At 35.7% G+C, this 13,836-nt stretch overlaps 1 protein-coding gene across 1 annotated transcript in view; it reads left to right on the top strand.

The window, feature by feature from the left end:
• Positions 1-13,836, top strand: part of PTPN13 (protein tyrosine phosphatase, non-receptor type 13) — a 215,239-nt gene that overhangs the window by 161,859 nt on the left and 39,544 nt on the right. The window contains exons 23-32 of the mRNA XM_012805304.2: positions 1,064-1,530; positions 2,261-2,392; positions 3,896-3,989; positions 4,566-4,651; positions 5,334-5,496; positions 6,847-7,061; positions 7,212-7,310; positions 8,921-9,285; positions 10,717-10,900; positions 13,204-13,362. Coding sequence (XP_012660758.1) covers positions 1,064-1,530; positions 2,261-2,392; positions 3,896-3,989; positions 4,566-4,651; positions 5,334-5,496; positions 6,847-7,061; positions 7,212-7,310; positions 8,921-9,285; positions 10,717-10,900; positions 13,204-13,362 — 1,964 coding nt within the window. The remainder of the gene's footprint in view (positions 1-1,063; positions 1,531-2,260; positions 2,393-3,895; positions 3,990-4,565; positions 4,652-5,333; positions 5,497-6,846; positions 7,062-7,211; positions 7,311-8,920; positions 9,286-10,716; positions 10,901-13,203; positions 13,363-13,836) is intronic.

The following is a 13,836-nucleotide window of genomic DNA, read 5'->3' as shown; positions in this document are numbered from 1 at the left end:
TCCCAGCTACTTGGGAGGCTGAGGCAGGAGACTCGCTTGAGCCCAGGAGTTGGAGGTTGCTGTGAGCTGTGATGCCACGGCACTCTACCCAGGGAGATCGCTTGAGGCTCTGTCTCAAAAAAAATTTGACAAGTGCCACCAAATTGCCCTATAGATAGTTTTGTTAATTTATAGTCTAAGTAGGTATAACAGTGCACTTCTCACATCACCAGTGGTAGTGAAAATCATTAGTCATTCTCATTTTTGTTAGCCAAATAGGAAGAAAATTATATTAAATTGTATATCTGAGCAAAAGTGAGAATATATTTATTAGTCATTTGTATTTTACTCCAAATTTCCAGTTTACATATCATACACTTGTTCCACAGGAGTCTTTAAAATTTCTTTCTTAATAAATTTTATAACTTCTTTGTATATTAGAACCTCTTGATGATTTTTTGTTGTTACAAATACTTTCTATTTGCTTATTAATTATGCCTTTAGTTTTATCCTTGGTGTTGCTCCTATATAAAACGTAACTTTTTATAAATTCACATCTGTCATTCTTTCCTACATATCTCCTGTAGTTTGTGTCTTACTTCATAAAGCTTTCTTAAGTGGTTTTGATAAGAACTATATATAAGGAATTTGGAGTTGCCTTCTTTAATAATTACTTGGAAAAAAATGTAGTCTGGTAGGGCAATATAAAGCAAATGGACAAATAACTGTTTAATAAGTACCAAGATACTGAAAACTAAAAGAAAATGTAAATTGCCTCTGGGACCAGGAAAATCTTCACAGAGGAGACTGGTTTAAAATAGGTCTTCAAGAATGGAAATGGAGATTTAGAGGCAAAGGGGTATACAGTTCAATAGAATCACAAGGATAAACAGAGAGAGTAGAGGAAGTGGAAAGAACCTACTATTTACTGAGTCCTCCACTGGTTTTGGGCTGTGGGTCAGGTGTTTTACATGTGTTAACTTTGCAAAATCCTCCCAACAGTCTTTAGGAAAAATTGTATATGTGAATAAGCACAAGCATGTACATCCCTAACTTGTCTTCACTGATGGATTTTGACTTTTAGTGCCTTCCACTCCTGTACATCTTGCCAATGGGATGAAAAGCTTCATGAAGAAACCTCCCTACATGCAAGACAGTGCCATCGAGTCTTCTTCCGAGGACCACCACTGGCCGCGTGGTACTCTGAGGCACATCTCAGAGAGCTCCTTTGGGCTGTGTGGGGGCCTGCGGGAAGGAAGCCTAAGTTCTCAAGATTCTAGGACTGAGAGTGCCAGCTTGTCCCAGAGCCAGGTGAATGGCTTCTTTGCCAGCCATTTAGGTGACCGAACCTGGCAGGAATCACAGCACATCAGCCCTTCCCCATCTGTAATATCCAAAGGCACTGAGCAAAAGAGGATTTCCAGCAACAGCAACCGAAGCAAAACTAAAAAGCCAGGCGTTTCAGATGCCACAGATTACTCTGACCGTGGAGATTCAGACATGGATGAAGCCACTTACTCCAGCAGTCAGGATCATCCAGCACCCAAAAAGGCATAGTTTAATCTAATCTTTTGAGGTCTTTTCACTTAACAAAACAAATAGCAGCAAATATTATTATAGAGCAGATTAATCTACTACAAGCTTCATATATTATTCTGGAAAGGAGGAGTAGTTTATATCTTCCGCTACTAACTACTACTGCATTTGATGCTATCTTTCAAAGAAATTAAAAACTTTGAATACTAACTCCAAAATGTCTGTTACTCTGTGAACTTGCTACTTGATAACATAAAGGACAAAATATTCAGGTTATAATTTTCTTACAAAGCGTTCATCTTATGCATATTTAATGTTTATATTAATATGAGAACTTCAATAGCTGAAAAAATTATGAATAGTATTTGAGCCTACTCATTATAGAGGCTTAAGTTTAAAACTACAACTTGGTATATATTTTTGAAGAAAATGAAAATATTCTGTAAATTTAGGGATTTAGATGGGAACTATGTAAAAGCCAGGTTCAAACTAGGTTCTAGCTGGGTGTTTTTCTTGTCATATCTAGACAAGAAAACTGAAGCAAGTCCTTTACTCTTTGGGCATCAGGGAGGCATTGGATTAGATGATCTCTAAGATCTCTCTCAACCCTCATGTTCTTTCCCAACTCTATCCTTAATATCTTGCTTTTTCTTAATTTTTCAAAACACGTGATATTTGTCTTCTAGTAGTAATTCATTTTGACTCTAACAAGAAATCCTTTTTTGTTTTTTTTTTCTTTGTTAAGGAATCTTCCTCCTCAATGAATATATGCAACAAAATGAATTTTAAAACTTTTTCTTCATCACCTCCTAAACCTGGAGATATCTTTGAGGTTGAACTGGCTAAAAATGATAACAGCTTGGGAATAAGTGTCACGGTACTGTTTGACAAGGTTTTCAAATGTTTTCTTAATTTTCAGCAGCCTTTGTATACCAACTTATTTGTTGAAATATTTTGCTTCAAAAGGAATACTTGTTAAATATTTTTAGCATTTAAAAATTGAGTCATAGTTTTTTTAAGAAATTGGTTGTCCTCATCATTCATTTTCTCTTGCATTTTAAAGGAAATAAGACAAATGCTGCCTCTTATCCCCTATATTTCATACTTGCTTAATCTGAATTTAAGACTTCCAAAGTATAAATCAATGCATATGCTTTGTATACATTTGACAGTTTCTGTATGAACATAGATTGAGATGATCCATCTTTAACCTACAGCATGAATAAAGACCATGTATATTTGCATAGACTCTCTCCATAATTATATGATACACTGTAAACATGTTTACTATCTTAAAATTAGAAGTTCCCAAGGAATATGTGTGTTTTAAGGTAGCTAAAATATAAGTATAGACTACTTCATAAAATTATTTTAGCATATTACTAATGAATATGCTATTCCCAAGTTGTAATGTTATCTTTATCACATTTGAAGGCCATTAATAATTAAGAAAAGCCATTTGGAAACATAGTAGAAAAGCACTATCAATATATTAAAGTCAAAAAGAAAACCTAATTTTCTAGCACATTTTAAAATATTATGATACTTTTTCCCTAACACTTAATAGCTTAAGAATTATAGGCTCAGCACCCGTAGCGCAGTGCTTACAGCACGAGACACGACAACATATGGGTCTGTGAAGGCTGGAGGGTTCGAACCAAGCCCAGGCCAGCTAAGTAACAATGACAACTGCAACAGAAAAATAGCCAAGCGTTGTAGTGGGCACCTGTAGTCCCAGCTACTTGGGAGGCTGAAGCAAGAGAATCGCTTAAGCCATAGCCCTCTACTGAGGGCAACATAGTAAAACTCTGTCTAAAAAAAAAAAAAGAATGGTATTGTCTTCCAGTTGCAAAGGTAGATAAAAGCTGCACGTCCACAAGAGATAGAAAATTGACTCATTAGATCTCGTCTATATCATAAAAAATTCCTCTACCAAAGCCTTTTTAAAATGAAAGAAAAACTTTTTTTTCTTGACTTATGGGATTTGCTTTCAGATTAGCAAATATGATCTAAAGAATATTTCATATACTTCTTTTCTGCTAGTTATGTTCTCACATTAATTTTGCATAAATAGTTTTGACTTTCTGTTGCTAATAATGCATGATATAGACTTACAAAGGAAGAGCACTTCTTCATAGAGTCAAGATTTTGCATGTTGTTTTTTTCTGAATTGAATGCAGAGTTTTGCTAAAATATACTGCTTTAACATTTGAAAAACTTAACTACCAGTATTTTTAGTTGAAATAATTATACATGCTGATGTAATGCTACCGCTTTGCCTGGCATACTGAATCCTAAGTAGGGCTCAGATTTGAAATAGAGTGTAAAATTGTTCATATTATAAAATAGTATTTTGTTGTTGTTGTTGTTTTCTGTTTAGGGAGGTGTGAATACCAGTGTCAGACATGGTGGCATTTATGTGAAAGCTATTATTCCCAAGGGAGCAGCAGAGTCTGATGGCAGAATTCACAAAGGTATAATCTTAGCATGTCTGTAGGAATTATACAGATGAATATCACAACAAATAGATAAGAAATTACAAATTGATATAGACCTTCAAATTCATATATGTTCTTGAAATAGGAGCATACTCAATTATAAAACTATAACATTAAGAAACTCCTTGATGCCAGTTGAGAAACTTAATTCCAGCATATTTTCTAGAAAATATCTGAACAGTGTTTCATTTCATGTTTTGCATCTGCTAAGAAGCAAATCACCAGAGAGTGGGGAAGGGTTAGTGCCATTGTAAAAACATTAACATCTGCATTTCTAATAAGAATTAAATAGGGTCTTTCCTCCAGTCTCTCTACATTTGTATTTCAGCTTATTTTTTCTCATGATTTAAATTGATTTTTCTTAAGATACTCTTTTAAAATACACCTAAGATTAGCCATAGAATTGGGAAAGAAATTAAATAATGTATTAAAGAAACTCTGTAACACAGTTTTGTCCAGAATTTTTCTGAGTCTCTCCTCAAACAAATTAATATGAAATATGACCACAAGGTGTTAAAAACATGTAGAATCTATTAACTGCCTAATTTATAGGTGATCGTGTTCTTGCTGTCAATGGAGTTAGTCTGGAAGGAGCCACCCATAAGCAAGCTGTGGAAACACTGAGAAATACAGGACAGGTAAGAGCTCACTCTACCAACTTTTTAAGACACCTTAGAAAAATATAATGTGTGAACAGTATCAATTCTGACTGAGATCTCTAAACATGTTAGTTAATTAGGAAATGAAGCCTGATTCACATAACCATTCTAAAGAATTATTCCCCCTCCCAAATTGAGAAGCAAGAATTATAAGAAAAGGTTTTCTACTGTGAAAGTTGACTTTCTATATCATATTTAATTCTTATACTACCAAAAAGATCCGATGGGAGAAGAGTAGAGGTTGCATTTTATTTAATTTTTTGTAAACATCTACTAATTTCTAGTTATTTTACCCTAGTCCTTCTTTATCCCAAAAGCTAAATTCATTATGTTCAAATATATTTGGGGTCAGGAAGTTTACCAAATTATTTACAATGGTTCTTGTATCATAGTATAATGGTGATTTTTTCTAATACATAAGTTTTCTATAGCATGTTTATGTTATTGTCGTAGGTTTCTAAACAGATTTTTTCTTTTTAATCATGTACCTTTCCATACAGAAAATAATGAACACCTGATTTTGAAACTTTTATTCTCTTATTTTGTCCCTTTATTTTTTTCTTACTCTAAATGATTTTATACCATCAACTGTTCAAAGTCCTGAAAACTCATCTATTTTCTAATTCTTCTTAATTAATGAAGTGCTATTCCATTTACTTAGATGGTTCATCTGCTGTTAGAGAAAGGACAGTCTCCAGCATCCAAAGAACATGTCCCTGTAACACCACAGTGTACCCTTTCAGATCAGAGTGCCCAAGGCCAAGCCCCAGAAAAACTGGTGAAGAAAACAACTCATGTTCAGGACTACAGCTTTGTCACTGAAGGTCAGGCTTTGGGAGACTGTAATCTCACCTTTAAATTACTCCTGACTTATTTAAAAATTGATTTTTACATGTTAGATTACAGTTCATGCCCTAGTTCTTTAATTGGTCTTGTCAAGGGTAAATAATAATCTGATGCAGCACCATAAAGAATTAAAAGACAGAAATATATTTGCAGCTCATAGCAGAGTCATACTGCTACAGTATGTAGCACTTACAGACTGTAAGTGATTACAGTCATTTAATAGTGCCTTAAAAAGTTGTAAAATTCAAAAGGAAAAAATAAGCATAAATAATTGCTGAGACAGTTTCAACTCTATGTGAAACCTTGACTCTTAGATTTTCTATATTTCTATTTATCTTTATGGACTACAGGGCAGAAATTCACCTAGTAGTTCCCAGATACAGGTCTTTCTTACAACCTATACTAGCCCTTGAACATATCACTAATTGGTAGTAAAATAAGAAAATTAAGCATGATGTATTAGTGAATTTATCATAAGACTAAATGTGTTCATAATACCAGGATACCCTTTACTCGGAGATTCCATCTATCTTCCTCTTACGGAGTCTTTTATTTTATAAGTAATGATGGTGGTATACAGTGATTGTTTCGTATTGTATTTTAAATCCCTTTTTGATTACATAAATGTTAGCAACTCTTAATCAGCCCCAAAAACAAGGAGAAAAAAATAGCCCAGATAAGATTTTTTCTGAGTATGAAAATAAAATTAACATACTCAAATTAACATAGTCACTTTATCCCACTGCTCCTTATTTCTTCCATCATTCTCTCTTTAAATGTGTTTTGTAAATTCTTTTCTGGTTATTGTTCTTTTCATTTATTTTGCTGTTGAGAATTTTGTTGGAATACCATTGCCATTTATCTGGATTAAATTATACCTCACCAAAATATTACAGCATCTACTTACTTCTGCATCCCCTCAGCTAACATTAATTTTGCTCCTTACCATCTCTCTCCCGCTGTATAACCAAATTTCTCTCACACCTCTCCTGCCCTAGATTTTTCTCTGTTTTCTCTATTATTATACTGTCTCTTAAAACAGATAGGATTGAAGCATAAATTCTAAAAACCCTGCTTTCAGAACTCTCTGTTCAAACAGTTTAGTTCATGCAATTAGTAGATAATGAATTAAGATTTTGTAGTGATAGAAAGAGACTGTAAAATAGGATTGATCATACTGTAAAGGTGCAATAAATACATATATACAGTTATAAATATTATGGGGAAATGGGTTTTTTAAAATGTGTCTAAAAATATGTGTCTGTGTGTTCATTGTAAACATAACATATTAAGAATACTTAAATTTTTTTATATCTTTTTTTCCCCAGAAAATACATTTGAGGTAAAATTATTTAAAAATAGCTCAGGCCTAGGATTCAGTTTTTCTCGAGAAGATAATCTTATACCTGAGCAAGTGAATACCAGCATAGTAAGGGTTAAAAAGCTCTTTCCTGGACAGCCAGCAGCAGAAAGTGGAAAAATTGATGTGGGAGATGTTATCTTAAAAGTGAATGGAGCTTCTTTGAAAGGACTGTCTCAGCAGGTGAGCCTGTAGAATACATATAAATGATGAATATATAGAGAATGCTATATAGAATGTAGCATTTTTAATGATGAAATAGATTGGCCTTTCAGGATGGCTTTACAATGCTGGTATAACTGTCCCTTTATTTGTCATTCATGGTACCCCCAGGAAGTCATATCTGCTCTCCGGGGAACTGCTCCAGAAGTATCCTTGATTCTCTGTAGACCTCCACCTGGTGTGCTACCAGAAATTGATGCTGCTCTCTTGGTGAGACCTATGCAAACTAATTTATATTTTTATAGAATATAATTGTAGCAATTAACTAATTCAGGTGTAGTGGTTTCATCATGGGTTGAACTTCTGGGTTTTATATGTATCTAAGAGTGCATTTGTGTGTGCTCACTTAACCTCCTTAAGTATATTCCATATTTATAATATAAAATAATTCAATTTACTTTCTCTCCTTTCCAATTTTAGCATTCTAAGATTTCAGGTATTTGTTTTCTGGTCATAAATAAAAAAAAGACAAAGTAATGGTTACAAAAACCTTTTGTCTATTTCTTCATTGAACCAATTCAGGAAAAGTAATTCTCATTCTGAGCTAGTCTGGATGAAAATGAAAGTTATTTAAGACTTTTAAATCTCTGTTGCCCCAGCTAGAGTGCAGTGGCGTCATCATAGCTCATTGCAACCTCCAACTCCTAGGCTCAAGCAGCCCTTCTGCCTCAGCCTCCTGAGTAGCTGAGACTATTAGGCATGCACCACCATTCCCAGCCAATTTTTTCTATTTTTAGTAGAGGCAGGGTCTCGCTATTGCTCAGGCCTGGTCTCCAACTCCTGAGCTCAAGTGATCCTTCTGCCTCAACCTCCCAGAGTGCTAGGATTATAAGCATGAGCCACTGCACCCAGCCCTTAGCCTTTTTTTAAATACTAGAAGTCACAGAGCAAGGGCTGTTTACCCATTTCCCTTTCTTATGTCAAGGAACAGCTAATGGATCAATAACTAACCTATTTTGATGATAATTTACAAATTGCATACTGACAGATCAGAATCTAAACATAGATGAATACTAATAAAATTAAAGAAATACTACCTTTGGCCTGTTTACTTAAAATAGTCTTCTACTACCAGTGAATAATAACTTCTGGGTATGGAAGGTAGGATTATCTAGGCCAGAAGCTTTAACACTTTTATTGGGGGAAGGGAAAGTATTAGAAGAACATTAATAGCAAAGTAACGTTTCTATAAGATGCGTTATAAATAGCATATTTAAAGCCTGTATTAATTAGGATCTCAGTCATATAAGGGAAGAACTGAATACCATTCTCTTGCTGAGTATATCAATTAATATCAGCTTCTAAAAAGTAATTTGGAAATATTTAACAAGGCTTTAAAAAAAAAAATCCTATATTCTGACACTCTAAAAAATTACAGGGAAATAGAATTCAGGTGAAAATTTACAAAGAAGTCCTCCTAGAGTTCTCTTAATAATGCAAAGCTAGAAATAATTCTTCAAATAATAAAAGAAGGCTGAAATAAATTAAAGATATAGCCCTCCATAGGACCATTATCCAGCTATTAAATTTGTTTCAAAGCATAGTTAAGGCCTTTAGAAAATATAGATAGAACCCCAAACTGTGAAATATAATATATATTACCCTAATTTTGATTTAATGTATAAATTATATAGTATTTACAGTTAATTTTTAGAAATGAATATTTTCTTTAGTGAGCATAAATTACTTTCAATATCAGAAGATCAATTGAATATTTTAGTAGAAAGCACTTGGATTTCAAGAAGTTCATTTTTAATTAAATGCTTGTAAAATTAATGTAAGTTGTTACACTCTGATCTTTTCAAATGTGTCTATTACAGACCCCAGTTCACTCTCCAGCACAAGTACTTCCAAACAACAGTAAAGATTCTTCGCAACCATCATGTGTAGAGCAAGGGACTAGCTCAGATGAAAATGAAATGTCTGATAAAAGCAAGAAATGTTGCAAGTCCCCATCCAGAAGAGACAGTTATAGTGATAGCAGTGGTAGTGGAGAAGATGACTTAGTGAAAGCTCCAGCCAAGATATCAAACATGACTTGGAGTTCAGCTCTGCATCAGACCCTAAGCAGCATGGCATCACAGGCACAGAGTCAAGAAGAAGCACCCAAGACTCAGGAAGATGCTATTTGTGCCATGTTTTACTATCCTCAGAAAATTCCCAGTAAACCAGAATTTGAGAACAGGTATTATGCATATTGTGTGAAGCACTGATAGCAAGTAGCTGTTGTTAGTAACTGTTAGCAACAGACATTTCTCTAAGAGTGTAGTACATCTGTCTGTGAACTTCACAGGTGATGACTCTATTGGATGTCTTGTTGTTATGACTGACAGCTTTAGTTATCAAACCAATAAGCTCTCTGAGCCTTCCTTTCCTCTTCAGTGTGTTTACTAATTATTGAGAACGTTATCTATATTTCACATCAGAAAGAGAAGAAAGAGACTTGTTTAGGTAGTGATGCAGTGGGAAAGCAGGGAGCAGAAATATATAGGGAAGAGGGGAGAAGAGGGCAGAGAGCTTGCAAAAGGTAAACACAGAAGATGAAATGATTGAAAAAGAAATGATTAAAAGTATAGAAGCATACAAAGGGGGAGACTACATCTACAAGTATACTTCTAATAGTTACTCATGCACTTTACTGTATCCAGATCCAGCCTTATTTGTTCAGGTTTCGTTTTTCTTTCTAGTCCTTCGTCCAAAGTAACAACCACGGGGTAAGATTTTTATTCTTCTCTTTTCTTTCTTTTTTTTTTTTTTTTTGAGACAGAGTCTCAAGCTGTCTCCCTGGTTAGAGTGCTATGGCATCACAGCCCACAGCAACCTCCAACTCTTGGGCTTAAACTATTCTCTTGCTTCAGCCTCCCATGTAGGTGGGGCTACAGGTGCCCACCATAACGCCCAGCTATTTTTTTGTTTGTTTGTTTTTTGTTGCAGTTGTCATTGTTGTTTTAGCTGGCCTGGGCAGGGTTCAAACCCTCCAGCCCTGGTGTATGTGGCTGGCACCCTACTCACTGAGCTATGGGCCTTTACTCAAGCTGTCCCCCTAGGTAGAGTGCTATGGCATCACAGCTCACAGCAACCTCCAACTCCTGGGCTCAAGCAAGTTTCCTGCCTCCGCCTCCCAAGTAGCTGGGACCACAGGCACCCGCCACAATGCCCAGCTATTTTTTGGTTGCAGCCATCATTGTTGTTTGGCAGGCCGGGCTGGATTCAAACCCGCCACCTTAGTGTATGTGGCTGGCACCTTAGCCACTTGAGCCACAGGCACTGAGCCCTTTACTCTTTTCTTAATTTTTCTGAGCTTTATCATGTTGAAACACACATTAAGCTTCCGATAACATTAGCTTATCCTTGAATTAACAACTAGGAATCAAAAGTACATTAATTTAACCTATCTTACTGATTTTATGCAGCTTAAAGAGGTTCTTCAAAATGGAACCTAGACACAGAATAAATTACTAGTTACATCAGCATGTGATGTGGAATAAATTTGTAGTGGCTAGGATCCCAATCAAATTCAGACATGAATTTATTAAGCATTTCCTGCTGTAGCACAAACTTACAATATTGACATTGAAATATATCTGAAAGTGGTCTTACTTCTTTGTCTCTGTAGTAATCCTCCTTCCCCTCTACTACTGGATGTACCTCCTGGGCAGAGTTATCAATCCCAATCAGAATCTGCTTCCTCTAATTCAGTGGATAAATACCACATACATCACACATCTGAACCAACTAGACAAGAAAATTTGACATGCCTGAAAAATGACTTGGAAGACCACCTTGATGATTTTGAGCTGGTGAGTCATTTCATCTGTATTTTTAAATTCCACATTTTCCCAAGGAAGATTTAGGCGCACACAGTTTCCCTTTAGTTGGAGAAAAAGCTACTTTTAGAATTGCTTCATATCTGAGCCTATTAAATGAATAACATGTCTGGTATATGTCTCTGCTGAGAAATTAAAGAAAGGGCAAAAAAACCTGAGTATGAATCCTGACTCTACCACTGATTAGCTGCAAGATAATAGATACTAGTGGACATATCACTTAACTCTAAGTCTTAGTTGCTTTGGCTACCAAATGGAGCTGGTAACCTTACAAGATTATGGTGAAAGAGCATGCAAAGCACCGACTATAGTATTTGCTATAGAGACTTAATAAATATTATTTTTAGCTGTTTTTCAAATTCTCAGTAATTATTTAATTTCTAATCAAATTCCAATGTAATTTTTTTTCCTTCACATTTTTTGGTGTGGCCAAATAGAATTTACATTGTTGTAAGAGCCCTAGAACTTCTAAAGGTACAAATTAGATTTAGAAACAAAATTTCCAAGTATATGGCTCAGCACCTGTGGCTCAAGCAGCTAAGGCGCCAGCCACGTACACCTGAGCTGGCGGGTTCAAATCCAGCCCGGGCCCACTGGCTGCAACCAAAAAATAGCCCATGTTGTGGTGGGCACTTGTAGTTCCAGCTACTTGGGAGATGGAGGCAGGAGACTCGCTTGAGCCCAGGAGTTGGAGATTACTGTGAGCTGTGATGCTACAGCACACTACCAAGGTCAACATAGTGAAACTGTCTCAAAAAAAAAAAAAAATTTTTTTTTTCCAAGGATGATATTCTTTACATTGATTAAAAACCAGCCTTTTAAAATACTGTTTTTGTTTTTGTTTTTGAGACAGAGTATCACTTTGTCACCCTTGGTAAAGTACTGTGGCATCACAGCTCACAGAAACCTCAAACTCTTGGATTTAAGCAATCCTTTTGCCTCAGCCTCCTGAGTAGCTGGGACTACAGGCACCTGCCACAACACCCGGCTATTTTTTTTTTTTATTAAATCATAACCATATACCTTTATGCACTTATGGAGTACAGTGTGCTGATTTAATATACAATGTGGAATGCTTATATCAAACTGATTAACAAAACCATCACCTCACTTACTTATTTGTTGTGGTAACTTATTTATACTCTTAATAGTTTTGAAATATACCATTGCATTGTGCTTGCTCTTGCACTGCTGGTCTCGAACCTGTGAACTCAAGAAATCATCTGCCTTGGCCTCCCAGAGTGCTAGGATAATAGGCATGAGCCACCATGCCTGGCCTTAAATACTGTTTTTATTATCTAAGTTAGAAATATTTATTGCAGAAAAATTATAAAGAAGATTAAAACCACTTATAATCTTAACATGCAAAAACCATTAACATTTTGGAGTTAATCTTTCTAGATACTTCGTTTGCCTATAATACACAGGTGGGGATAGGATCTACATCTTCAATGTCATTCTTAGCAGTAGTGTGAAATAATCTTTGAATGATTTTTCTTAGAACTTGTTCATCACTCGAGTAAATAACTTCTGTGTCTCAATTGAAATCTTTTAAAAGTATTTTGCTTATTTACACAACTAAATGAATAAAGTTGTGATATTTAATCACCTAAAGACTTGATATTTTTTGCTCTGTGATCTCCATGGGCTCAGCTGTGCTTGTCCCCATCAGTTGCCACGAACGTCTATGCTTTCTTCAGAATGCTTACTCCTGAAGCTTATTCCTGTCTTCTGATTCTTGTGCCGAGGACTTTTCTGTGTAGTGCAATGATAGCAAGTACGCTTCATCTCAAGTACCATTTCTAATTGAATAATTAAGCCTGCCCCAATTATGTTTAAAAAAAAAAGATGATATTTTTACTAAAAAGAAAACTTTCTTTTGTGCCTCTCAACATCTGTCTTGGTTGTTTCGAAATATGTGAAGAATTTTTCTGAATCTTACCTCCAAAAAGGATTCTTTGATCATCAAAGTATAACTACCATTGTGTCCTTGTTTATCTTGAAAATATAAAGATTAGAAACACAAGTAAGTTCTGTCTGTCTATCTCTAGGCCAACACATAATGTTGTACTTAAATCCAACTTGTACATGAAGGGCAGTGGAGGAACATTCTGTCTAGAGTTGGACAGACCTGCCTTCGTCACTTGGACAAGTTAACCCAACCAAGTTAGGTTTGGCTTTCCCCTCAGTTAATCAGGGGAAATAATAGTCACCTTTTTGTTGACTAAAAGGGGCAAAATTGATAAGCTAACGGAATCACTGATTTCCCCTCTTAGGAAGTAGAACTCCTCATTACTCTAATTAAATCAGAAAAAGGAAGCCTGGGTTTCACAGTAACCAAAGGCAATCAAAGTATTGGTTGTTACGTTCATGATGTCATACAGGATCCAGCCAAAGGCGATGGAAGGCTAAAACCTGGGGACCGACTCATCCAGGTAAGACATACAAGAGCAGGCGTCCTCAAATTACGGGCCACATGCAGCCCGCCTAGGACATCTATCCAGCTGACCAGGTGTTTTTGCCACCACTGCCTATCCTGCTTAGCAGCCAACTCGTCCTCGGGCCCAAAGTTCAGCCCTCCAATGGTCTGAGGGACAGTGAACTGGCCCTCTGTTTAAAAAGTTTGAGGACCCCTGTGTAAGAGGAATGGAGGATTTGTGCAAACTCAGCCAAAGAGCAAGCCAGGACTGGAAAAGGAAGAAAACGGTTGAATTAATATAACACCGTGTTTCTCTCTGTCTGGTTTATGTTTGCCTTCTCTAATATTTAAAAGTAAAGGACTTATATAGTTAACAGTTTTTAATTTGAAATCCTTTTAGTCTCAGTAAAGGCATACAACAAGCTATCTCATATCTCAGGGACAGAAAATTTCTTAAATTACTGAAATGATACATTTCCTAGATTAGCAA

This window comes from Otolemur garnettii, unplaced genomic scaffold, assembly GCF_000181295.1.
Source record: "Otolemur garnettii isolate 467f Iridium unplaced genomic scaffold, OtoGar3 scaffold00039, whole genome shotgun sequence".
Lineage (NCBI taxonomy): Eukaryota > Metazoa > Chordata > Mammalia > Primates > Galagidae > Otolemur > Otolemur garnettii.
This window is presented reverse-complemented; position numbering and strand designations above follow the sequence as displayed.